Raw genomic sequence first — 26,055 nt, 5'->3', positions numbered from 1 at the left:
AGAGAGTTGGGACCAAAATATCAAAGCCTACCATCAGTAACACACTACGCCGCCAGGGACTCAAATCCTGCAGTGCCAGACATGTCCCCCTGCTTAAGCCAGTACATGTCCAGGCCCGTCTGAAGTTTGCTAGAGAGCATTTGGATGATCCAGAAGAAGATTGGGAGAATGTCATATGGTCAGATGAAACCAAAATAAAACTTTTTGGTAAAAACTCAACTCGTCGTATTTGGAGGACGAAGAATGCTGAGTTGCATCCAAAGAACACCATACCTACTGTGAAGCATGGGGGTGGAAACATCATCCTTTGTGGCTGTTTTTCTGCAAAGGGACCAGGACGACTGCTCTGTATAAAGGAAAGAATGAATGGGGCCATGTATTGTGAGATTTTGAGTGAAAACCTCCTTCCATCAGCAAGGGCATTGAAGATGAAACGTGGCTGGGTCTTTCAGCATGACAATGATCCCAAACACACCGCCCGGGCAACGAAGGAGTGGCTTCGTAAGAGGCATTTCAAGGTCCTGGAGTGGCCTAGCCAGTCTCCAGATCTCAACCCCATAGAAAATCTTTGGAGGGAGTTGAAAGTCTGTGTTGCCCAGCAACAGCCCCAAAACATCACTGCTCTAGAGGAGATCTGCATGGAGGAATGGGCCAAAATATCAGCAACAGTGTGTGAAAACCTTGTGAAGACTTACAGAATACGTTTGATCTCTGTCATCGCCAGCAAAGGGTATATAACAAAGTATTGAGATAAACTTTTGTTATTGACCAAATACTTATTTTCCTACAATGTGATTTTCTGGATTTTTTCTCTCATTTTGTCTGTCATAGTTGAAGTGTACCTATGATGAAAATTACAGGCCTCTCTCATCTTTTTAAGTGGTAGAACTTGCACAATTGGTGGCTGACTAAATACTTTTTTGCCCCACTATATGTACTGCAAGTGTGTGGACATCCCTTCAAATGAGTGATTCGGTTACTTCAGCCACACCCGTTGCTGACAGGTTTATCAAATCGAGCACACAGCCATGCAATCTCCATAGACACACATTGGCAGTAGAATTGCCTAACTGAAGAGCTCAGTGACTTTCAACATGGCACTGTCATAAGATGCCACCTTTCCAACAAGTCAGTTTGTCAAATTACTTCCCTGCTAGAGCTGCCCTGGTCAACTGTAAGGGCTATTTTTGTGAAATGGAAACGTCTAGGAGCAACAACGACTCAACCGCAAAAATGGTAGGCCACACAAGCTTACAGAACGGGACTATCGAGTGCTGACCCGCATAGCCCGTAAAAATCATCTGTCCTTGGTTACAACACTCACTACTGAGTTCCAAACTGTCTCAGGAAGCAACGTCAGAACAAGAACTATTTGTCGGGAGCTTCATGAGATGGGTTTCCATGGCCGAGCAGCCGCACACGAGCCTAAGATCACCATGCGCAATGCCAAGCGTCAACTGGAGTGGTGTAAAGCTGGCCGCCATTGGACTCTGGAGCAGTGGAAACGCGTTCTCTGGAGTTATTAATTACGCTTCACCATCTGGCAGTCAGAAGGAAAAATCTGTGTTTGGCGGATGACAAACCCCTCTACCTGCCCGACAGGAGAACACTATAGCATACAATAACATTCCAGACGATTCTGTGCTTCCAACTTTGTGGCAACAGTTCGCTAGCCATGGCAGAACACTGACATTCCTGTCTTGCAGGAAATCACGCACAGATCGAGCAGTATGGCTGGTGGCATTGTCATGCTGGAGGGTCATGTCAGGATGAGCCTGCAGGAAGGGTACCACATGAGGGATGAGGATGTCTTCCCTGTAATGCACATCATTGAGATTGCCAGCAATGACACCAAGCTCAGTCCGATGATGCTGTGACACACCGCCCCAGACCATGACGGACCCTCCACCTCCAAATTGATCCCGCTCCAGAGTACAGGCCTCGGTGTAACGCTCATTCCTTCGATGATAAACTCGAATCCAACCCATCACCCCTGGTGAGACAAAACCGTGACTCGTCAGTGAAGAGCACTTTTTGCCAGTCCTGTCTGGTCCAGCGACAGTGGGTTTGTGCCCATAGGCGACGTTGTTGCCGGTGAGGGCCTGCCTTACAACAGGCCTACAAGCCCTCAGTCCAGCCTCTCTCAGACTGAGCACTGATGGAGGGATTGTGCATTCCTGGTGTAACTCGGGCAGTTGTTGTTGCCATCCTATACCTGTCCAGCGGGTGTAATGTTCGGATGTACCATTCCTGTGCAGGTGTTGTTACACATGGTCTGCCACTGCGAGGATGACCAGCTGTCCGTCCTGTCTCCCTGTCTTAGGCGTCTCACAGTATGGACATTGCAATTTATTGCCCTGGCCACATTTGCAGTCCTCATGCCTCCTTGCAGCATGCCTAAGGCATGTTCACGCAGATGAATAGGGACCCTGGGCCTCTTTCTTTTGGTGTTTTTCAGAGTCAGTAGAAAGGCCTCTTTAGTGTCCTAAGTTTTCATAACTGTGACCTTAATTGCCGATCGTCTGTAAGTTATTTGGATTTTTCAAACTATCTTTGAGATACAGGGTCCTGAAAAAGGGACTTTTCTGTTTTTTGCTGAGTTTATATCTTATTTGACTGGTGTTTGTGTCAGTCCTGCTCCCAGAGTTTCCCTTGTGCAGGGCGTGCGGTGAGAAATGCTTTCCTGTCTAATGGGCCCTACCCTGCGAAAGACAAGATTCACCTCGCCAGGATCATAAGGTAACTCTTGTGTGTTTTTGTTAACTTTGTGTGTAAATCTGAGAGAGAGCGAGAGAGAGAGAGTTTATAAGGAGGTTTGATTAAAGCTGGCGGATTTTGCACCGGGTGAGAAGTGAATTGCATTAGTTTTGGAACCGGTGTGCCTCCCAGACGAGAGCCGGGTGCCCCGTTCGGGCCGACTGCTAGGTCGGCTCAAAACAAAAGTGGCATAGACTAAGCACATAGACTAAGCACATAGACTAAGCAAATAGACTAAGCACATAGACTAAGCAAATAGACTAAGCACATAGACTAAGCACATAGACTAAGCACATAGACTAAGCAAATAGACTGAGCACATAGACTAAGCAAATAGACTAAGCACATAGACTAAGCAAATAGACTAAGCACATAGACTAAGCAAATAGACTAAGCAAATAGACTAAGCAAATAGACTAAGCACATAGACTAAGCAAATAGACTAAGCAAATAGACTAAGCAAGTAGACTAAGCACGTAGACTAAGCAAGTAGACTAAGCACGTAGACTAAGCACGTAGACTAAGCACGTGGACTAAGCACGTGGACTAAGCACGTGGACTAAGCACGTGGAGTAAGCACATAGACTAAGCACGTAGACTAAGCACGTGGACTAAGCACATGGACTAAGCACATAGACTAAGCACGTGGACTAAGCACGTGGACTAAGCACGTGGACTAAGGACATAGACTAAGCACGTGGACTAAGCACGTGGACTAAGCACATGGACTAAGCACATGGACTAAACACATATACTAAGCACGTGGACTAAGCACGTGGACTAAGCACATAGACTAAGCACATAGACTAAGCACATAGACTAAGCACATATACCAAGCACATAGACTAAGCACGTGGACTAAGCACGTGGACTAAGCACATAGACTAAGCACATAGACTAAGCACATAGACTAAGCTCATAGACTAAGCACATAGACTAAGCACATAGACTAAGCACATAGACTAAGCACGTGGACTAAGCACGTGGACTAAGCACGTGGAGTAATGAGTAGGATTCTGTGTGTTCACATGCAAAAGTGATTGCTTTTGATAAAAATGCTTCATCTGCATTTCCAATGAATATCGAAGATGTATTTTATAGAAAACACATGTTGTATATTTCTAAACGATGCGCCATGTTGCCTTGTTGACAACATGACAGAGCGACGCAGATGACTTTCCATCTGAGAAAGGCACTCTTCCCTCACTGGCTTCGCCCGGTCACGTGAGCCGGTTCAACCCGGGCCAGCTTAATCCAATCCCCTCTATGAGTGTGTGTGTGTGTGTGTTGTTGTTGCCGTTGAATTATGTCTAGTTCTAAAACTGAAAATATCTGCCCGCCGTTGTAGCCTAGTGCAGGTTCTGGGTGTCACCATGGCAACGCTCTATACTCGAGTGCTTGAGTTCACTTCACAGTTGCTGGAAGCCTGGAACCATGCTGACAATTCTGAAAGGAAAATCTTATAGCCAGCACAGTACGGTTCGGATTGGCACGGTTATGTGAAAAATATAGAACTTTATTTTAACCTGAAGTTGCCATGGTGACATACTGCATCCATTGCTGAGTGATCCATTCCAACAGAGTGCCCTGCTGGACACTAATTGCCATCTAAGGACACATCGATGTGTGTGTTCATGTGTGTGTGTATTGATGCTGTGTGTTTCCAGGCGTAGCTACGTGGGTGTAGACCTGGTTCAGTGGCTGTGTGAGCAGTGTGTGTACGTGCGCTGTCGGAGCATGGCCGTGCATGTCTGGCAGGTCTTACTGGAGCTGGGTATCCTGCTGTCTGGTGAGTACACCACGGTGACGTAGGGTGGTTTCTTGCAGGGATGGGAATGATATATTTTTGGCCTGGGGCAGACCAGAAACATTTGCAGTTTTGTAGCTTAATCTCATGCTATTTTACACACTTTGCCATAAGGCTGAGAGAAAATGTTGCTGTTTTTAGAGCTCAGGGATTCTTGAAAGATGAGACAATCTCAACTTTTTTTCCCCACAAATATTTGTTTAATATTAACACGTTTTTTTAAATGTATATTTTGATCGACCAAGGTGTCAGCTATCACAGCATGGAAAGCAACATGTTGTTGTTCAGGAAACTAATGGGATTTTTTATGTTGTTGCAGAGTTTGAATTGTGGATCCTTTGGACATTTCCAGGCATAGCCAACATTGAACATTGAAATGAATAATACTGTGTTTTAGAAAATTCCTGATAAATTTACCCTAAATGTAAATTCAAATAAGCTCAAATAAGGCAACAAAATCAACATGTTCAGCTATAAAAAAATAAGACGTTTTCCCTGCCATACAAGGATTTCCCGACCTTAAAGAATCCTGAGCTAATTCTCTGCTATTCTACACATTTTGCAATGCGCTGAGTGAAAATTGTGCAGATTTTAAGCTAATTTCCTGTACTTAAAAAAAAGTATAATTAAGGGCTTATGGCTTGTTCATCTGCTATCTGGGGGGGCTCCACCTCTGGGGGTTGGGGGGAAGGGGTTAGCTATGCCAGTGACTGTATATATGAATGGACAAAGCCATCGATCACGTGACACCATTCATTACTAAGACTCAATAGCGTATTGAAGCCAAATTAAATTGTTTAACCTTTTACTGCAGTGGTCTAAATCAGGGTCACACAGAGTGTGGTGGACTTAAACAAATCTACTTTGAAACTAAAGTATACACCTCACACATGGTTATGGGTTTAAGATCAGATTGCTATTTTTCTATTCACTATAATGGGGGATCCTATCCTATCCTGTTTTCTGTTAACATTGCCTGCAGTACCTCGGTTGGCCTTGAACTGCTGTGGCTTCAATCATAGGGGGCAGTCGTTCTCCCCTGACACACACACACACACACACACACACATTCTTATACAGTAAGTAATATATGTAATGTTCGCCTTCTGTTTTACCTTGCAATGTCGTCAGAGTGTGTGTGTGTGTGTTTCAGTGGACCAGTCTATCTCTGTGTGTGTGTGTGTGTGTGTGTGTGTGTGTGTGTGTGTGTGTGTGTGTGTGTGTGTGTGTGTGTGTGTGTGTGTGTGTGTGTGTGTGTGTGTGTGTGTGTGTGTGTGTGTGTGTGTGTGTGTGTGTGTGTGTGTTTCAGTGGACCAGTCTACCTGTGTGTGTGTGTTTCAGTGGACCAGTCTACCTGTGTGTGTGTGTTTCAGTGGACCAGTATATCTATATATGTATATGTGTGTGTGTGTGTTTCAGTGGACCAGTATATCTATCTGTGTGTGTGTGTGTTTCAGTGGACCAGTATATCTATCTATGTGTGTGTGTGTTTCAGTGGACCAGTATATCTATCTATGTGTGTGTGTGTTTCAGTGGACCAGCGCGTGGTGTTTGGGGACTCTAACTCCTACTACCAGTTCAGCTTTGAGGAGTGTGAGTCTGCAGCCTGCGAGTTCTGCGGCCTGGAGAAGGAGGCGTGGCCAGAGGCTGTTAGGCTCCTCCTACAGCTTGTCCCATACGTCCAGTTCAGAACTGGGTAATTGTGTGTGTGTTTGTGTGTGAATGTGTGTATGAACGTGACCCAGTGTTGCCTGGGTCTTACATGACCATCACACATGAACACAGACACACACACACGAACATCCGTGTTTCAACTGAATCCGTGTTCCAACTGACAAGATTCATCTCTAATCTCTCCACATACTGTTAATCCCTTAGTTTGGCATTGACACACACTCACAAACACACAAACACACACACACAAACACAAACACACTGTCTAATAGACTCTCATAGCGGGAGCTGGGAGCGTGTTGAGGGAGCACACCAGTGTTCTGAGTGTCACGCAGAATTCCTGTTCCCTCCGATAGAATTCTAACTGGTCTGTGTGGCATTCCAACTGAGCCTGCTACTGAACTCAATCTGTCACTTAGAGAGAGGAGAGAGGACAGAATGGGGGAGAGGAGAGAGAGAGAGGGGGAGGAGAAAGAGTAAGAAAAGAGGGGGAGAAGAGAGAGAACGGGAGAAAGAGGGGACAGAGAGAAAGATAGAGAGTTGATCACTTCTGACGAGAGAGAAGAGGAAGGGACAAAGACAGAGGAGGAGAGATAGATCCCCAGGCCCCCCTTCTCCTCCTCCCCTCCCCCTTCCTCTCCTCTCCTCCACCTTCCTCTCCTCCTCCCCTGTAATCCCCCTCCCCTTCCTCTCCTCCCCCTTCCTCTCCTTCCCCTTCCTCTCCTCTCCTCCACCTTCCTCTCCTCCTCCCCTGTCCTCCCCCTTCCTCTCCTCCACCTTCCTCTCCTCTCCTCCCCCATCCCCCCTTCCTCTCCTCTCCTCCACCTTCCTCTCCTCTCCTCCACCTTCCTCTCCTCCTCCCCTGTCCTCCCCCTTCCTCTCCTCCACCTTCCTCTCCTCTACTCCCCCTTCCTCTCCTCCACCTTCCTCTCCTCTCCTCCCCCTTCCTCTCCTCCCCTCCCCCTTCCTCTCCTCCTCCCCTGTCCTCCCCTTCCTCTCCTCTCCTCACTTTTTCTTCCTCTCCTCTCCCCCCCCTTCTCTCCTCCACTAGCCTTGTCCTCTTCTGTGTAGTCAGGAAGTAGAAATTGTGGGAGGGAGGGATGGAGGGAGGAAAAGAGAGAGAGAGTGTGATGCTATCACTACCTGTCCTGCTACTGCATCCATCATGGTTTATCAGATCACTCTCACACACACAGATACACACATACACACTTCCTCCTCTGCAACCATTGCACTGAAGCCACAGATAAAATTCAAATGATATACAAATTAGCCTGGGTGTGTGTGTGTGTGTGTGTGTGTGTGTGTGTGTGTGTGTGTGTGTGTGTGTGTGTGTGTGTGTGTGTGTGTGTGTGTGTGTGTGTGTGTGTGTGTGTGTGTGTGTGTTAGAGAGAGAAAAAACACATTACATCAGAGGTCTGAGGGCACTGAGATTAGTTTACCCTAAAACACTGTGCTGTTTATACACACACACAGACATGTCACACACACACACACACACACACACACACACACACACACACACACACACACACACACACACACACACACACACACACACAGAGAGAGAGAAAGAGGAGGAAAGACAGAAGAGGGAGAACTCGGTGCTGTTTCCTGTTTTAGGAAGGCAAAAAGACAAACAGTAGAGAGCAGTAGAGATATCCAGTAGAGACCAGTAGAGACCAGTAGAGATATCCAGTAGAGACCAGTAGAGACCAGTAGAGACCAGTAGAGAGCAGTAGAGATATCCAGTAGAGACCAGTAGAGACCAGTAGAGAGCAGTAGAGACCAGTAGAGAGCAGTAGAGACCAGTAGAGACCAGTAGAGAGCAGTAGAGATATCCAGTAGAGACCAGTAGAGAGCAGTAGAGAGCAGTAGAGATATCCAGTAGAGACCAGTAGAGAGCAGTAGAGAGCAGTAGAGATATCCAGTAGAGACCAGTAGAGAGCAGTAGAGAGCAGTAGAGATATCCAGTAGAGACCAGTAGAGACCAGTAGAGATATCCAGTAGAGACCAGTAGAGACCAGTAGAGACCAGTAGAGACCAGTAGAGACCAGTAGAGAGACCAGTAGAGAGCAGTAGAGATATCCAGTAGAGACCAGTAGAGACCAGTAGAGACCAGTAGAGACCAGTAGAGACCAGTAGAGACCAGTAGAGAGCAGTAGAGAGCAGTAGAGATATCCAGTAGAGACCAGTAGAGATATCCAGTAGAGACCAGTAGAGATATCCAGTAGAGACCAGTAGAGACCAGTAGAGACCAGTAGAGATATCCAGTAGAGACCAGTAGAGAGCAGTAGAGAGCAGTAGAGATATCCAGTAGAGACCAGTAGAGACCAGTAGAGAGCAGTAGAGATATCCAGTAGAGACCAGTAGAGAGCAGTAGAGAGCAGTAGAGAGCAGTAGAGATATCCAGTAGAGACCAGTAGAGACCAGTAGAGAGCAGTAGAGATATCCAGTAGAGACCAGTAGAGACCAGTAGAGACCAGTAGAGAGCAGTAGAGAGCAGTAGAGATATCCAGTAGAGACCAGTAGAGACCAGTAGAGACCAGTAGAGACCAGTAGAGACCAGTAGAGATATCCAGTAGAGACCAGTAGAGAGCAGTAGAGAGCAGTAGAGAGCAGTAGAGATATCCAGTAGAGACCAGTAGAGACCAGTAGAGAGCAGTAGAGATATCCAGTAGAGACCAGTAGAGACCAGTAGAGACCAGTAGAGAGCAGTAGAGAGCAGTAGAGACCAGTAGAGAGCAGTAGAGATATCCAGTAGAGACGAGTAGAGACCAGTAGAGACCAGTAGAGAGCAGTAGAGAGCAGTAGAGATATCCAGTAGAGACCAGTAGAGAGCAGTAGAGAGCAGTAGAGAGCAGTAGAGATATCCAGTAGAGACCAGTAGAGAGCAGTAGAGAGCAGTAGAGAGCAGTAGAGATATCCAGTAGAGACCAGTAGAGACCAGTAGAGAGCAGTAGAGATATCCAGTAGAGACCAGTAGAGATATCCAGTAGAGACCAGTAACGACCAGTAGAGACCAGTAGAGAGCAGTAGAGATATCCAGTAGAGACCAGTAACGACCAGTAAAGACCAGTAGAGAGCAGTAGAGAGCAGTAGAGATATCCAGTAGAGAGCAGTAGAGATATCCAGTAGAGACCAGTAGAGAGCAGTAGAGAGCAGTAGAGATATCCAGTAGAGACCAGTAGAGAGCAGTAGAGAGCAGTAGAGACCAGTAACGACCAGTAGAGTGACCAGTAGAGATATCCAGTAGAGACCAGTAGAGAGCAGTAGAGAGCAGTAGAGATATCCAGTAGAGAGCAGTAGAGATATCCAGTAGAGAGCAGTAGAGATATCCAGTAGAGACCAGTAGAGAGCAGTAGAGAGCAGTAGAGATATCCAGTAGAGACCAGTAGAGACCAGTAGAGAGCAGTAGAGAGCAGTAGAGAGCAGTAGAGATATCCAGTAGAGACCAGTAGAGAGCAGTAGAGAGCAGTAGAGAGCAGTAGAGATATCCAGTAGAGACCAGTAGAGACCAGTAGAGAGCAGTAGAGAGCAGTAGAGACCAGTAGAGATATCCAGTAGAGACCAGTAGAGACCAGTAGAGAGCAGTAGAGATATCCAGTAGAGACCAGTAGAGACCAGTAGAGATATCCAGTAGAGACCAGTAAAGACCAGTAGAGACCAGTAGAGACCAGTAGAGAGCAGTAGAGAGCAGTAGAGAGCAGTAGAGATATCCAGTAGAGACCAGTAGAGAGCAGTAGAGAGCAGTAGAAAGCAGTAGAGATATCCAGTAGAGACCAGTAGAGACCAGTAGAGAGCAGTAGAGAGCAGTAGAGACCAGTAGAGATATCCAGTAGAGACCAGTAGAGACCAGTAGAGACCAGTAGAGAGCAGTAGAGATATCCAGTAGAGACCAGTAGAGACCAGTAGAGATATCCAGTAGAGACCAGTAAAGACCAGTAGAGACCAGTAGAGAGCAGTAGAGATATCCAGTAGAGACCAGTAGAGACCAGTAGAGATATCCAGTAGAGACCAGTAAAGACCAGTAGAGACCAGTAGAGACCAGTAGAGAACAGTAGAGACCAGTAGAGACCAGTAGAGACCAGTAGAGAGCAGTAGAGAGCAGTAGAGATATCCAGTAGAGACCAGTAGAGACCAGTAGAGAGCAGTAGAGAGCAGTAGAGACCAGTAGAGATATCCAGTAGAGACCAGTAGAGACCAGTAGAGACCAGTAGAGAGCAGTAGAGATATCCAGTAGAGACCAGTAGAGACCAGTAGAGATATCCAGTAGAGACCAGTAAAGACCAGTAGAGACCAGTAGAGACCAGTAGAGAGCAGTAGAGATATCCAGTAGAGACCAGTAGAGACCAGTAGAGATATCCAGTAGAGACCAGTAAAGACCAGTAGAGACCAGTAGAGACCAGTAGAGACCAGTAGAGAGCAGTAGAGATATCCAGTAGAGACCAGTAGAGATATCCAGTAGAGACCAGTAAAGACCAGTAGAGACCAGTAGAGACCAGTAGAGAGCAGTAGAGATATCCAGTAGAGACCAGTAGAGACCAGTAGAGATATCCAGTAGAGACCAGTAAAGACCAGTAGAGACCAGTAGAGATATCCAGTAGAGACCAGTAAAGACCAGTAGAGCCCAGTAGAGACCAGTAAAGAGCAGTAGAGATATCCAGTAGAGACCAGTAGAGACCAGTAGAGATATCCAGTAGAGACCAGTAGAGACCAGTAGAGACCAGTAGAGACCAGTAGAGAGCAGTAGAGATATCCAGTAGAGACCAGTAGAGACCAGTAGAGATATCCAGTAGAGACCAGTAAAGACCAGTAGAGACCAGTAGAGACCAGTAGAGAGCAGTAGAGATATCCAGTAGAGTGACCAGTAAAGACCAGTAGAGAGCAGTAGAGAGCAGTAGAGACCAGTAGAGACCAGTAGAGAGCAGTAGAGACCAGTAGAGAGCAGTAGAGAGCAGTAAAGACCAGTAGAGGCCAGTAGAGACCAGTGGAGGCCAGTAAAGAGCAGTAAAGAGCAGTAGAGACCAGTAGGAGACCAGCAGAGACCGTTAAGACAGTTGAGACCAGTTGAGACAGTAGAGACCAGTTGAGACAGTAGAGGCCAGTAGAGAGCATTAGACCAGTAGAGACCAGTAGGAGACCAGCAGAGACCGTTAAGACAGTAGAGACCAGTTGAGACAGTAGAGACCAGTTGAGACAGTAGAGACCAGCAGAGAACGTTAAGACAGTAGAGACCAGTAGAGACCAGTAGAGACCAGGAGAGGCCAGTAGAGAGCATTCGAGACCAGTAGAGACCAGCAGAGACCATTTGAGACAGTAGAGACCAGCAGAGACTGTAGAGAACCATTGAGACAGCAGAGACCAGCAGAGACCAGCAGAGACCAGTAGAGACTATAGAGACTGTAGAGAACCGTTGAGACAGTAGAGACATGAAGAGAAGACTGGAAAAACTAATGGTGTGTGTTTGTGTTATAGGTCTGAGGAGGACTCAGAGGGAAACAGAGATGTCTGTGGGGACAGCTTTCTCCAGATGAAAGCATTAGATAGGCTCACCTCCACGGTTAGTTGTGTGTGTGTGTGTGTGTGTGTGTGGTGTGTGTGTGTGTGTGTGTGTGTGTGTGTGTGTGTGTGTGTGTGTGTGTGTGTGTGTGTGTGTGTGTGTGTGTGTGTGTGTGTGTGTGTGTGTGTGTGTGTGCGTGTGTGTCTGTCTGTCTGAAATGAGCTGCCATACTGATTGTGTATGCTCTGTCCCTGCAGGTGCAGAATGAGTTGGCTGTTGCTCTCGCCCGCAAGGCTCGCAAAGCCAGTGAGTGTGTTACTGTATTGTGTGTTTGTGCCACTGTAAGATTTCTTTCAGTTTCAGCAAATAAAATATTTGTTTTAGTTGTGGCTTAGTTCTGACAGCTGTCAATCTAACATGGTTGTAGTGGCAGAGCAGGGTGGCCCAGAGTCACCAGACGCCATCCCCCGGGAGACACACACACCCAGCGACGAGAACACCACGGTAGGACACTCACACACATACATACACTAATGCAGGAGAGGAGAGGCAGAGAGAGTAGAACAGGGGAGAAGAGCAGGGAGAGGAAGAGAGAGTACAACAGGGGAGAAGAGCAGGGAGAGGCAGAGAGAGTAGAACAGGGGAGAAGAGCAGGGAGAGGAAGAGGGAGTAGAACAGGGGAGAAGAGCAGGGAGAAGAGGAGGGAGTAGAACAGGGGAGAAGAGCAGGGAGAGGAAGAGGGAGTAGAACAGGGGAGTAGAGCAGGGAGAGGAAGAGGGAGTAGAACAGGGAGAGGAAGAGGGAGTAGAACAGGGGAGAAGAGCAGGGAGAGGAAGAGGGAGTAGAACAGGGGAGTAGAGCAGGGAGAGGAAGAGGGAGTAGAACAGGGGAGAAGAGCAGGGAGAGGAAGAAAGAGTAGAGCAGGGAGAGGAAGAGGGAGTAGAACAGGGGAGAAGAGCAGGGAGAGGAAGAGGAAGTAGAACAGGGGAGAAGAGCAGGGAGAGGAAGAGGGAGTAGAACAGGGGAGAAGAGCAGGGAGAGGAAGAGGGAGTAGAACAGGGAGAAGAGCAGGGAGAGGAAGAGGGAGTAGAACAGGGGAGTAGAGCAGGGAGAGGAAGAGGGAGTAGAACAGGGGAGAAGAGCAGGGAGAGGAAGAGGGAGTAGAACAGGGAGAAGAGCAGAGAGAGGAAGAGGGAGTAGAACAGGGGAGAAGAGCAGGGAGAGGAAGAGGGAGTAGAACAGGGGAGTAGAGCAGGGAGAGGAAGAGGGAGTAGAACAGGGGAGAAGAGCAGAGAGAGGAAGAGGGAGTAGAACAGGGGAGTAGAGCAGGGAGAGGAAGAGGGAGTAGAACAGGGGAGAAGAGCAGGGAGAGGAAGAGGGAGTAGAACAGGGGAGAAGAGCAGAGAGAGGAAGAGGGAGTAGAACAGGGGAGAAGAGCAGGGAGAGGAAGAGGGAGTAGAACAGGGGAGAAGAGCAGGGAGAGGAAGAAAGAGTAGAGCAGGGAGAGGAAGAGGAAGTAGAACAGGGGAGTAGAGCAGGGAGAGGAAGAGGAAGTAGAACAGGGGAGAAGAGCAGGGAGAGGAAGAGGGAGTAGAACAGGGGAGTAGAGCAGGGAGAGGAAGAGGGAGTAGAACAGGGGAGAAGAGCAGGGAGAGGAAGAGGGAGTAGAACAGGGGAGAAGAGCAGGGAGAGGAAGAGAGAGTAGAGCAGAGAGAGGAAGAGGGAGTAGAACAGGGGAGAAGAGCAGGGAGAGGAAGAGGGAGTAGAACAGGGAGAAGAGCAGAGAGAGGAAGAGGGAGTATAACAGGGGAGAAGAGCAGGGAGAGGAAGAGGGAGTAGAACAGGGGAGAAGAGCAGGGAGAGGAAGAGGGAGTAGAACAGGGGAGAAGAGCAGGGAGAGGAAGAGGGAGTAGAACAGGGGAGAAGAGCAGGGAGAGGAAGAGGGAGTAGAACAGGGGAGTAGAGCAGGGAGAGGAAGAGGGAGTAGAACAGGGGAGAAGAGCAGGGAGAGGAAGAGGGAGTAGAACAGGGGAGAAGAGCAGGGAGAGGAAGAGGGAGTAGAACAGGGGAGTAGAGCAGGGAGAGGAAGAGGAGGTAGAACAGGGGAGAAGAGTAAGGAGAGGAAGAGGAAGTAGAACAGGGGAGAAGAGCAGGGAGAGGAAGAGGGAGTAGAACAGGGGAGTAGAGCAGGGAGAGGAAGAGGAAGTAGAACAGGGGAGAAGAGCAGGGAGAGGAAGAGGGAGTAGAACAGGGGAGAAGAGCAGGGAGAGGAAGAGGGAGTAGAACAGGGGAGTAGAGCAGGGAGAGGAAGAGGGAGTAGAACAGGGGAGAAGAGCAGGGAGAGGAAGAGGGAGTAGAACAGGGGAGAAGAGCAGGGAGAGGAAGAGAGAGTAGAGCAGAGAGAGGAAGAGGGAGTAGAACAGGGGAGAAGAGCAGGGAGAGGAAGAGGGAGTAGAACAGGGGAGAAGAGCAGAGAGAGGAAGAGGGAGTAGAACAGGGGAGAAGAGCAGGGAGAGGAAGAGGGAGTAGAACAGGGGAGAAGAGCAGGGAGAGGAAGAAAGAGTAGAGCAGGGAGAGGAAGAGGGAGTAGAACAGGGAGAGGAAGAGGGAGAGGAACAGGGAGAGGAAGAGGGAGTAGAACAGGGAGAGGAAGAGGGAGAGGAACAGGGGAGTAGAGCAGGGAGAGGAAGAGGGAGTAGAACAGGGGCGAAGAGTAGGGAGAGGAAGAGAGAGTAGAACAGGGGAGAAGAGCAGGGAGAAGAGGAGGGAGTAGAACAGGGGAGAAGAGCAGGGCAAGGAAGAGAGTGTAGAACAGGGGAGAAGAGCAGGGCGAGGAAGAGAGTGTAGAACAGGGAAGAGGGAGTACAACAGGGGAGAAGAGCAGGGCAAGGAAGGGGGAGTAGAACAGGGGAGAAGAGCAGGGCGAGGAAGAGAGTGTAGAACAGGGAAGAGGGAGTACAACAGGGGAGAAGAGCAGGGCAAGGAAGAGGGAGTAGAACAGGGGAGAAGAGCAGGGAGAGGAGGAGGGAGTAGAACAGGGGAGAAGAGCAGGGAGAAGAGGAGGGAGTAGAACAGGGGAGAAGAGCAGGGAGAGGAAGAGGGAGTACAACAGGGAGAGGAAGAGGAAGTAGAACAGGGGAGAAGAGCAGGGAGAGGAAGAGGGAGTAGAACAGGGGAGAAGAGCAGGGAGAAGAGGAGGGAGTAGGACAGGGGAGAAGAGCAGGGCGAGGAAGAGGGAGTAGAACAGGGGAGAAGAGCAGGGAGAGGAAGAGAGAGTAGAACAGGGAAGAGGGAGTTGAACAGGGGAGAAGAGCAGGGAGAGGAAGAGGGAGAAGAGCAGGGAGAGGAAGAGGGAGTACAACAGGGAGAGGAAGAGGGAGTACAACAGGGGAGAAGAGCAGGGAGAGGAAGAGGGAGTAGAGTAGGGAGAGGAAGAGGGAGTAGAACAGGGGAGAAGAGCAGGGAGAGGAAGAGGGAGTACAACAGGGGAGAAGAGCAGGGAGAGGAAGAGAGAGTAGAACAGGGAAGAGGGAGTTGAACATGGGAGAAGAGCAGGGAGAGGAAGAGGGAGAAGAGCAGGGAGAGGAAGAGGGAGTACAACAGGGAGAGGAAGAGGGAGTACAACAGGGGAGAAGAGCAGGGAGTGTGTGTGTGTGCACTCATGCATATGAGTGTCTGCGAGTGTGTACTTGGCTGTTCTCTGTGTTTTAGCAAGGAAGTAGAAGATTGGAGACAGGGGATTTAGGGTCCTGGGTTAGAGTGAGGGGTTAGAGTTAGGGTCCTGGGTTAGAGTGAGGGGTTAGAGTTAGGGTCCTGGGTTAGAGTGAGGGGTTAGAGTGAGGGGTTAGAGTTAGGGTTGTGGGTTAGAGTGAGGGGTTATAGTTAGGGTTGTGGGTAAGAGTGAGGGATTAGAGTTAGGGTTGTGGGTTAGAGTGAGGGATTCGAGTTAGGGTTGTGGGTTAGAGTGAGGGGTTAGAGTTAGGGTTGTGGGTAAGAGTGAGGGGTTAGAGTTAGGGTTGTGGGTTAGAGTGAGGGGTTAGAGTTAGGGTTGTGGGTTAGAGTGAGGGATTCGAGTTAGGGTCCTGGGTTAGAGTGGGGGATTAGAGTTGGGGTTGTGGGTTAGAGTTAGGGTTGTGGGTTAGAGATAGGGTTGTGGGTTAGAGATAGGGTTGTGGGTTAGAATTAGGGTTGTGGGTTAGAGATAGGGTTGTGGGTTAGAGTTGGAGTTGTGGGTTAGAGTTGGAGTTGTGGGTTAGAGTTAGGGTTGTTGTTTAGAGATAGGGTTGTGGGTTAGTTAAAGTTAGGGTTGTGGGTTAGAGGTAGGGTTGTGGGTTAGTTAAAGTTAGGTTTGTGGGTTAGAGATAGGGTTGTGGGTTAGAGTTAGGGTTGTAGGTTAGAGTTAGGGTTGTAGGTTAGAGTTAGGGTTGTAGGTTAGACTTATGGTTGTGGTTTATAGTTTGGGTCCTGGGTTAGAGTTAGGGTTGTGGTTTATTAGGATTGTGAGTTAGAGTTAGGATTGTGGGTTAGTTAGAGTTAGGGTTGTGGGTTAGAGTCAGAGTTAGGGTTGTGGTTAGAGTTGGGGTTGTGGGTTAGAGTTAGGGTTGTGGGTTATAGTTAGGGTTGTGGGTTAGAGTTAGGGTTAAAGTTAGGGTTGTGGGTTAGAGTTAGGGTTGTGGGTTAGAGTTATGGTTGTGGGTTAGAGTTATGGTTGTGGTTTAGAGTTAGGGTTGTGGGTTAGTGTTAGAGTTAGGATTTTGGGTTGTGGTTTAGAGTTAGGGTTGTGGTTTAGAGTTAGGGTTGTGGGTTGTGGGTTTGTGTTAGAGTTAGAGTTGTCGGTTAGGGTTGTTGGTTATAGTTAGAGTTAGGGTTGTGGTTAGAGTTAAGGTTGTTAGTTAGTGTTAGGGTTAGTGTTAGGGTTAGTGTTAGGGTTGTGGGTTAGTGTTAGGGTTGTGGGTTAGAGTTATGGTTAGGGTTGTGGTTTAAGGTTAGGGTTTAGGGTTGTGGGTTAGTGTTAGGGTTGTGGGTTAGGGTTGTGGGTTAGAGTTAGGGTTGTGGGTTAGTGTTAGTGTTAGGGTTGTGGGTTAGTGTTAGGGTTGTGGGTTAGTGTTAGGGTTGTGGGTTAGTGTTAGTGTTAGGGTTGTGGGTTAGTGTTAGGGTTGTGGGTTAGTGTTAGGGTTGTGGGTTAGTGTTAGGGTTGTGGGTTAGGGTTGTGGGTTAGGGTTGTGGGTTAGTGTTAGGGTTGTGGGTTAGTGTTAGTGTTAGGGTTGTGGGTTAGGGTTGTGGGTTAGTGTTAGGGTTAGTGTTAGTGTTAGGGTTGTGGGTTAGGGTTGTGGGTTAGTGTTAGGGTTATGGGTTAGTGTTAGTGTTAGTGTTGTGGGTTAGTGTTAGTGTTAGGGTTGTGGGTTAGGGTTGTGGGTTAGTGTTAGGGTTGTGGGTTAGTGTTGGGGTTGTGGGTTAGTGTTAGTGTTAGGGTTGTGGGTTAGTGTTAGTGTTAGGGTTGTGGGTTAGTGTTAGTGTTAGGGTTGTGGGTTAGTGTTGGGGTTGTGGGTTAGTGTTAGTGTTAGGGTTGTGGGTTAGTGTTAGGGTTGTGGGTTAGTGTTAGGGTTGTGGGTTAGTGTTAGGGTTGTGGGTTAGTGTTAGGGTTGTGGGTTAGTGTTAGTGTTAGGGTTGTGGGTTAGTGTTAGTGTTAGGGTTGTGGGTTAGTGTTAGGGTTGTGGGTTAGTGTTAGTGTTAGGGTTGTGTGTTAGTGTTAGTGTTAGGGTTGTGGGTTAGTGTTGGGGTTGTGGGTTAGTGTTGGGGTTGTGTGTTAGTGTTAGTGTTAGGGTTGTGGGTTAGTGTTGGGGTTGTGTGTTAGTGTTAGTGTTAGGGTTGTGTGTTAGTGTTAGGGTTGTGGATCTGATAATGTGTGTTGTTATCAGGGGTGTTTGTGAGAAGGTCATTTTCTGTGTGTGTGTGTGTGTGTGTGTGTGTGTGTGTGTGTGTGTGTGTGTGTGTGTGTGTGTGTGTGTGTGTGTGTGTGTGTGTGTGTGTGTGTGTGTGTGTGTGTGTGGTAGTTATAGTTTCACTCTCAGGAAGTACCCCGCTCTCAGCCAGTCAACACACACACACACACACACACACACACACACACACACACACACACACACACACACACACCCAATCCAAACAGTGTAGAATCCAATGTAAATAAACATTCCAGCCAGCTACTGATGATACCATCATACTACCACCATCACCCCTCTCTAACTGCCCTCCTCTCCCCAATACAACCTACCCTGTCTAACTACCCTCCTCTCCATCCCCAATACAACCTACCCCCTCTAACTACCCTCCTGTCCCCAATACAACCTACCCCATCTAACTACCCTCCTGTCCCCAATACAACCTACCCCCTCTAACTACCCTCCTGTCCCCAATACAACCTACCCCCTCTAACTACCCTCCTGTCCCCAATACAACCTACCTCCTCTAACTACCCTCCTCTAACTTCCCCCTCTAACTACCCTTCTCTCGATCCCCAATACAACCTACCCTTTCTAACTACCCTTCCTCTAACTACCCTCCTCTACATCCCCAATACAACCTACCCCTCTAACTACCCTCCTGTCCCCAATACAACCTACCTCCTCTAACTACCCTCATCTAACTTCCCCCTCTAACTACCCTTCTCTCCATCCCCAATACAACCTACCCTTTCTAACTACCCTTCCTCTAACTACCCTCCTCTCCATCCCCAATACAACCTACCCCTCTAACTACCCTCCTGTCCCCAATACAACCTACCTCCTCTAACTACCCTCCTGTCCCCAATACACCCTACCTCCTCTAACTACCCTCCTGTCCCCAATTAAACCTACCCCCTCCAGCTGCCCTCCTGTCCCCAATACAATCTACCTCCTCTAACTATCCTCCTGTCCCCAATACAACCTACCCATTTAACTACCCTCCTGTCCCCAATACAACCAACCCATCTAACTACCCTCCTCTAACTTCCCCCTCTAACTACCCTTCTCTCCATCCCCAATACAACCTACCCTTTCTAACTACTCTTGCTCTTACTGTCCTCCTCTAACTACCCCCTCTCTCTACCCTCCTGGCCCCAATACAACCTACCCATCTAACTACCCCTTCTATAACTACCCTCCTATCACTATCCTGTCTAACTACCCTCCTGTCCCCAATACAACCTACCCATCTAACTACCCTCCTCTCCATCCCCAATACAACCTACCCTTTCTAACTACCCTTCCTCTAACTACCCTCCTCTCCATCCCCAATACAACCTACTCTCTCTAACTACTCTCCTCTCCATCCCCAATACAACCTACCCATCTAACTACCCTCCTCTCCATCCCCAATACAACCTACCCTTTCTAACTACCCTTCCTCTAACTACCCTCCTCTCCATCCCCAATACAACCTACCCCCTCTAACTACCCTCCTCTCCATCCCCAATACAACCTACCCTCTCTAACTACCTCCTCTAACTACCCTCCTCTCCATCCCCAATACTACCTACCTCCTCTAACTACCCTCCTCTCCATCCCCAATACAACCTACCCTCTGTAACTACCCTTCCTCTAACTACCCTCCTCTCCATCCCCAATACAACCTACCCTCTCTAACTACCCTCATCTCCATCCCCAATACAACCTACCCTCTCTCTCTCTACCCTTCTGTCCCCAATACTACCTACCTCCTCTAACTACCCTCCTCTCCATCCCCAATACAACCTACCCTCTCTAACTACCTCCTCTAACTACCCTCCTCTCCATCCCCAATACAACCTACCCTCTCTAACTACCCCCCTCTCCATCCCCAATACAACCTACCCCCTCAAACTACCTCCTCTAACTACCCTCCTCTCCATTCCCAATACAACCTCCCCTCTCTAACTACCCTTCTTCTAACTACCCTCCTCTCCATCCCCAATACAACCTACCCACTCTAACTACCCTCCCTCTAACTACCCTCCTCTCCATCCCCAATACAACCTACCCTTCCTCTAACTACCACCCTCTAACTACCCCCCTCAAACCACCCTCTAACTACCCTCTAACTACCCCCCTCTAGCCACCCTCTAACTACCCCCCTCTAACCACCCTTTAACTACCCCCTCTAACCACCCTCTAACTACCTCCTCTAACTACCCTCTAACTATCCCTCCTCTAATCACTCTCTAACTACCTCCCTCTAACCACTCTCAAACTACCCCCCTAACTCTCCTCGAACTACCCCACATTAACTACCCTCATCTAACTACCCCCCTCTTTCCTCTAACTATCCCTCTTCTAACTGCACTCTTCCCTTCCCAGATAGAACCTTCCCCCACAACATCAGTTCATCCCGAATAACACAGGGAGGTTTCTCCTCTACTCTCCCTAATCTACTCTCCTAAAGTTTTCCCCTCCAGTCTTTTTCTTCAATCTCTCTAATCTACTCTCCTCTACTCTCCTACTCTCATCTCCTCTCCTCTCCACTCTCCTCTCCTACTCTCCTCTACTCTCCTCTACTCTCCTCTCCTACTCTCCTCTACTCTCCTCTCCTACTCTCCTCTACTCTCCTCTACTCTCTCCTATACTCTCCTCTACTCTACTCTCCTCTACTCTCCTCTACTCTACTCTCCTCTACTCTCTTCTACTCTCTTCTACTCTCCTCTCCTCTACTCTCCTCTATTCTCCTCTACTCTCTCCTATACTCTACACTCCTCTACTCTCTTCTGCTCTCTCCTCTACTCTCCTCTACTCTCTCCTCTACTCTCCTCTACCCTCCTCTACTCTACTCTCCTACTCTTCTCTACTCTCCTCCCCTACTCTCCTACTCTCCTGCTCTCCTCTACTCTACTCTCCTCTCCTCTCCTCTGCTCTCCTCTATTCTCTACTCTCTCTAATATACTCTCTTCTACTCTCTAATATAATTTCATCTCCCACACTCTAATCTCCTCTCCTCTACTCTCTAATCCAATCGACTCTCCTCTACTCTCTAATCTAATCTCCTCTCCTCTACTCTCTAATCTAATCTACTCTAATCTCTAATCTACTCTCCTCTACTCTACTCTCTAATCTACTCTACTCTCCTCCTCTACTCTCTAATCTACTCTCCTCTACTCTTGAATCTACTCTCCTCTACTCTCTAATCTACTCTCCTCTACTCTCCTCTACTCTCTAATCTACTCTACTCTCCTCTACTCTCTCCTCTCCTCTCTCTACTCTCCTCTCCTCTCTACACTACTCTCCTCTCCTCTCTACACTACTCTCCTCTACTCTCTAATCTACTCTCCTCTACTCTCTACTCTCCTCTACTCTCTACACTACTCTCCTCTACTCTCCTCTACTCTCTAATCTACTCTCCTCTACTCTCTCCTCTACTCTCTACTCTGCTCTACTCTCTACTCTCCTCTACTCTCTAATCTACTCTCCTCTACTCTCCTACCTTGTCCTATCAATTTCCTTGTTTCTGCCCCGCTTCCTCCCCTCTCTCTCTCTCTCTCTCTCTCTCTCTCTCTGTCTCAATTTCAATTTAAGGGTTTTATTGGTATGGGAAACATATGATTCCATTGCCAAAGCAAGTGAAATAGATTCTAAACAAAAGTGAAACAAACAATACAAAATTCACTGTAAACAAAAGTTCCAAAAGAATAAAGCCATTTGAAATGTCTATATACAGTGTTGTTATGATGTGCAAATAGTTAAAGTACAAAAGGGAAATAAATATGGGTTGTATTTACAATGGTGTTTGTTTCACTGTTCTTCACTATACACACACATGCTCTCTCTCTCTCTTTCTTCCCCTCTCTCTCCTTCTCTCTCTCTATTTCTCTTTCTTCACCTCTCTCTCTCTTTTCTCTATCTCTCTCTCATGTCATGTCCTGTTCCAGTAGGACATCTGGGTGTGTTAGGGTTAGAGTTAGGGTAACCCTCTCCCACCCAGACACAGTGTTTCTAAAGCCAGCCCTCTGCTAGGGAGGAGGCACCAACCCTGTTCAGAAGAACAGACATAGAGAGATTGAGTTCAGATAGTTTGGGACAGCAAAGAGAGCACATAGAGAGAAAGAGAGATTTACAGACAGAGAGACAGGAAGAGACCCTGAGACAGACAGAAAGACTGACTGACAGACAGTGAGAGTCGGGTAGATTTGATCGAAATAGAGAGAGTTATTTTGGGGTGTTAACCTGCTCTTATATTTAACCTCTGACCCTGATGATGTCGTTGGGCTGTGGACTAAGCTACCTGTTCTCTCAGCCCCCCTCCTTACAGCTGGGGGGGGGTTGTTCGCTCCGCGGCAACGTGGGGAGTGTGTGTGTGCGGCCGGACGGTGTGTGTGGCCGCGAGGAGCTGACCAGACTAGAGCTGGTCCAGAGACTGGCTAAGGACGGCTGCAGACTGCTGCAGAACCAGAACTATAGAGTACCAGACCACCGCAACCCCACAGTGAGTACACACACACACACACACACACACACACACACACACTAGGTTTGGTGGTATCCTTCATACGGTTCCTGTACCACAGGGGCGCTATATATTTCCAAACGTAAAAAATAAAATATATATTATTTTTTTTGTTTACTCACAATCAAATTTAGGCAGCAGGGGTCTTTATCCAGGAGTTGATTAATTGTCTCCACCCTAACCAAGAAGCTTGATCTTGCAAGCTAGCCACTGAGCTATTAAGTTAGGAAACCAAATGTATAATTGGAGTCCTTATCTGGAGGTCATTTATCTGGAGATCATTTAGAGATCATTTATCTGGAGATCATTTAGAGATCATTTATCTGGAGATCATTTAGAGGTCATTTATCTGGAGATCATTTAGAGATCATTTATCTGGAGATCATTTAGAGATCATTTATCTGGAGATCATTTAGAGGTCAATTATCTGGAGATCATTTAGAGATCAATTATCTGGAGATCATTTAGAGATCATTTATCTGGAGATCATTTATCTGGAGGTCATTTATCTGGAGATCATTTATCTGGAGGTCATTTAGTGGTCATTTGTCTGGAGATCATCTAGAGGTCATTTATCTGGAGGTCATTTATCTGGAGGTCATTTATCTGGAGGTCATTTATCTAGAGGTCATTTATCTAGAGGTCATTTAGTGGTCATTTATCTAGAGGTAATTTATCTAGAGGTCATTTAGTGGTCATTTATCTAGAGGTCATTTATTTGGAGGTCATTTATCTAGAGGTCATTTAGTGGTCATTTATCTGGAGGTCATTTATCTGGAGGTCATTTATCTGGAGGTCATTTATCTGGAGGTCATTTAGAGGTCATTTATCTAGAGGTCATTTATCTGAAGATCATTTATCTAGAGGTTATTTATCTGGAGGTCATTTATCTGGAGGTCATTTAGAGGTCATTTGTCTGGAGATCATTTATCTGGAGATCATTTATCTAGAGGTCATTTATCTGGAGATCATTTATCTAGAGGTCATTTATCTAGAGGTCATTTTAGTGGTCATTTATCTGGATATTATTTATCTGGAGATCATTTATCTAGAGGTCATTTATCTAGAGGTCATTTTAGTGGTCATTTATCTGGAGGTTATTTATCTGGAGGTTATTTATCTGGAGGTTATTTATCTGGAGGTCATTTATCTGGAGGTCATTTAGAGGTAATTTATCTGGAGATCATTTATCTGGAGATCATTTATCTAGAGGTCATTTATCTAGAGGTCATTTAGTGGTCATTTATCTGGAGATCATTTATCTGGAGGTCATTTATCTGGAGGTCATTTATCTGGAGGTTATTTATCTAGAGGTCATTTATTTAGAGGTCATTTATCTGGAGGTCATTTATCTAGAGGTCATTTATCTAGAGGTCATTTATCTGGAGGTCATTCATCTAGAGGTCATTTATCTGGAGATCATTTATCTGGAACATTTTAGATCAGGAGTTACAAGAGTGGCTTGAGTATGTTAACTTCATTTTTTTGTGGAGAAAAGAAAATTGGGGGGGGGGAACGAACTTAATATACTTTCAAATTACTAAATCCAAATCGAAACTGTAGAAATTATAATGAACCGGCATTCATACAGTTTATTGACTGTCCAGCTCGATGAGTTTGACACCCAGGTCTTAGATAGTTAACTGATAGTTAGTTATAAGCAGTGGTGTAGCACTCACACATGTCTGGATTAGAGGCTGATATCATCTGATATGACATCACTCACACATACCTTAATAAGAGGCTGGTGGTGTCCGATATGACATCACTCAGCATGGCTAAGTGTTTCATTTCACATTCCTCAACTGTTACACACTTCCTACCTGTCTACACCTACTACCTGTCTACACCTACTACCTGTCTACACCTACTACCTGTCTACCTGTCTACACCTACTACCTGTCTACACCTACTACCTGTCTACACTTCCTACCTGTCTACACCTACTACCTGTCTACACCTACTACCTGTCTACCTGTCTACACCTACTACCTGTCTACACCTACTACCTGTCTACACCTACTACCTGTCTACACTTCCTACCTGTCTACACCTACTACCTGTCTACACCTACTACCTGTCTACCTGTCTACACCTACTACCTATCTACACCTACTACATGTCTACACCTACCACTGCCTCTCTCTGTGTGTGTGTGTGTGTGTGTGTGTGTGTGTGTGTGTGTGTGTGTGTGTGTGTGTGTGTGTGTGTGTGTGTGTGTGTGTGTGTGTGTGTGTGTGTGTGTGTGTGTGTGTGTGTGTGTGTGTGTGTGTGTGTGTGTGTGTGTGTGTGTGTGTGTGTGTGTGTGTGTGTGTGTGTGTGTGTGTGTGTGTGTGTGTGTGTGTGTGTGTGTGTGTGTGTAAGTGTGTGTGTGTGTGTCTCTGTGTGTCTCTGTGTGTGTTTGTGAGTGTGTGTGTGTCTGTGTGTTTGTGAGTGTGTGTGTGTCTATGTTTGTCTCTGTGCCTTTGTGTGTCTCTCTGTGTGTGTGTGTGTGTGTGTGTGTGTGTGTGTGTGTGTGTGTGTGTGTGTGTGTGTGTGTGTGTGTGTGTGTGTGTGTGTGTGTGTGTGTGTGTGTGTGTGTGTCTGTGTGTCTGTGTGTGTGTGTGTGTGTGTGTGTGTGTGTGTGTGTCTGTGTTTGTGTGTGTGTTTGTCTCTGTGTGTTTGTCTCTCTGTGTGTGTGTGTGTGTGTGTGTGTGTGTGTGTGTGTGTGTGTGTGTGTGTGTGTGTGTGTGTGTGTGTGTGTGTGTCTGTGTTTGTGTGTGTGTCTGTCTCTGTGTGTTTGTCTCTGTGTGTTTGTCTGTGTGTGTGTGTGTGTTTGTCTCTGTGTGTTTGTCTCTCTCTGTGTGTGTGTGTGTGTGTGTGTGTGTGTGTGTGTGTGTGTGTGTGTGTGTGTGTGTGTGTGTGTGTGTGTGTGTGTGTGTGTGTGTGTGTGTGTGTGTGTGTGTGTGTGTGTGTGGCAGTTAATGTGCTTAATGTGTCTCTCAACCATCATTCAGCGTATGTCAGTATCATTCAACTAATTTTATATTTCATCCCTGCTCATATCTGTATTGTGATAGGTGCCTGGTTCTTGGAAAGGATGTGCAAACCACACACACACACACACACACACACACACACACACACACACACACACACACACACACACACACACACACACACACACACACAAAGAGGTCGGTATAGGAACAGGAAGAGAACAGAGAGTACTTCCTGTAGCTGTTCCATGAGGCCCTCCTTTCCTTTTTGGCCGGACTTTACATCAGTGTTTCACAATGAGTGTGTGTGTGTGTGTGTGTGTGTGTGTGTGTGTGTGTGTGTGTGTGTGTGTGTGTGTGTGTGTGTGTGTGTGTGTGTGTGTGTGTGTGTGTGTGTGTGTCTGACTAAATCAGCCAACAAGCCAGTATTCCAGGACATCAGGAGATGATGTGGAACCTGCAACTCGAGGCAACAGTGAGCTCTGTTACCTTCAAGTTTGTTTCAGTATTGTTAGGGTGTTGTGGACAGGGATAGAGATCAGGGTGTTGTGGACAGGGATAGAGATCAGGGTGTTGTGGACAGGGATAGAGATCAGGGTGTTGTGGACAGGGATAGAGATCAGGGTGTTGTGGACAGGGATAGAGATCAGGGTGTTGTGGACAGGGATAGAGATCAGGGTGTTGTGGACAGGGATAGAGATCAGGGTGTTGTGGACAGGGATAGAGATCAGGGTGTTGTGGACAGGGAAAGAGATCAGGGTGTTGTGGACAGGGAAAGAGATCAGGGTGTTGTGGACAGGGATAGAGATCAGGGTGTTGTGGACAGGGAAAGAGATCAGGGTGTTGTGGACAAGGAAAGAAATCAGGGTGTTGTGGACAGGGAT

The 26,055-nt window shown here is 47.3% G+C and overlaps 1 protein-coding gene across 4 annotated transcripts in view; it reads left to right on the top strand.

Moving 5' to 3' along the window:
* LOC135549560 (rap guanine nucleotide exchange factor 5-like) overlaps positions 1-26,055 on the top strand; it is a 102,855-nt gene that overhangs the window by 30,117 nt on the left and 46,683 nt on the right. For all 4 annotated transcript variants that reach the window (XM_064979635.1, XM_064979636.1, XM_064979637.1 and 1 more), the window contains exons 3-9: positions 2,633-2,739; positions 4,425-4,546; positions 6,098-6,260; positions 11,717-11,801; positions 11,999-12,047; positions 12,169-12,245; positions 21,984-22,172. In XM_064979635.1, coding sequence (XP_064835707.1) covers positions 2,633-2,739; positions 4,425-4,546; positions 6,098-6,260; positions 11,717-11,801; positions 11,999-12,047; positions 12,169-12,245; positions 21,984-22,172 — 792 coding nt within the window. The remainder of the gene's footprint in view (positions 1-2,632; positions 2,740-4,424; positions 4,547-6,097; positions 6,261-11,716; positions 11,802-11,998; positions 12,048-12,168; positions 12,246-21,983; positions 22,173-26,055) is intronic.

Source organism: Oncorhynchus masou, chromosome 12, assembly GCF_036934945.1.
Source record: "Oncorhynchus masou masou isolate Uvic2021 chromosome 12, UVic_Omas_1.1, whole genome shotgun sequence".
Taxonomy (NCBI): domain Eukaryota; kingdom Metazoa; phylum Chordata; class Actinopteri; order Salmoniformes; family Salmonidae; genus Oncorhynchus; species Oncorhynchus masou.
This window is presented reverse-complemented; position numbering and strand designations above follow the sequence as displayed.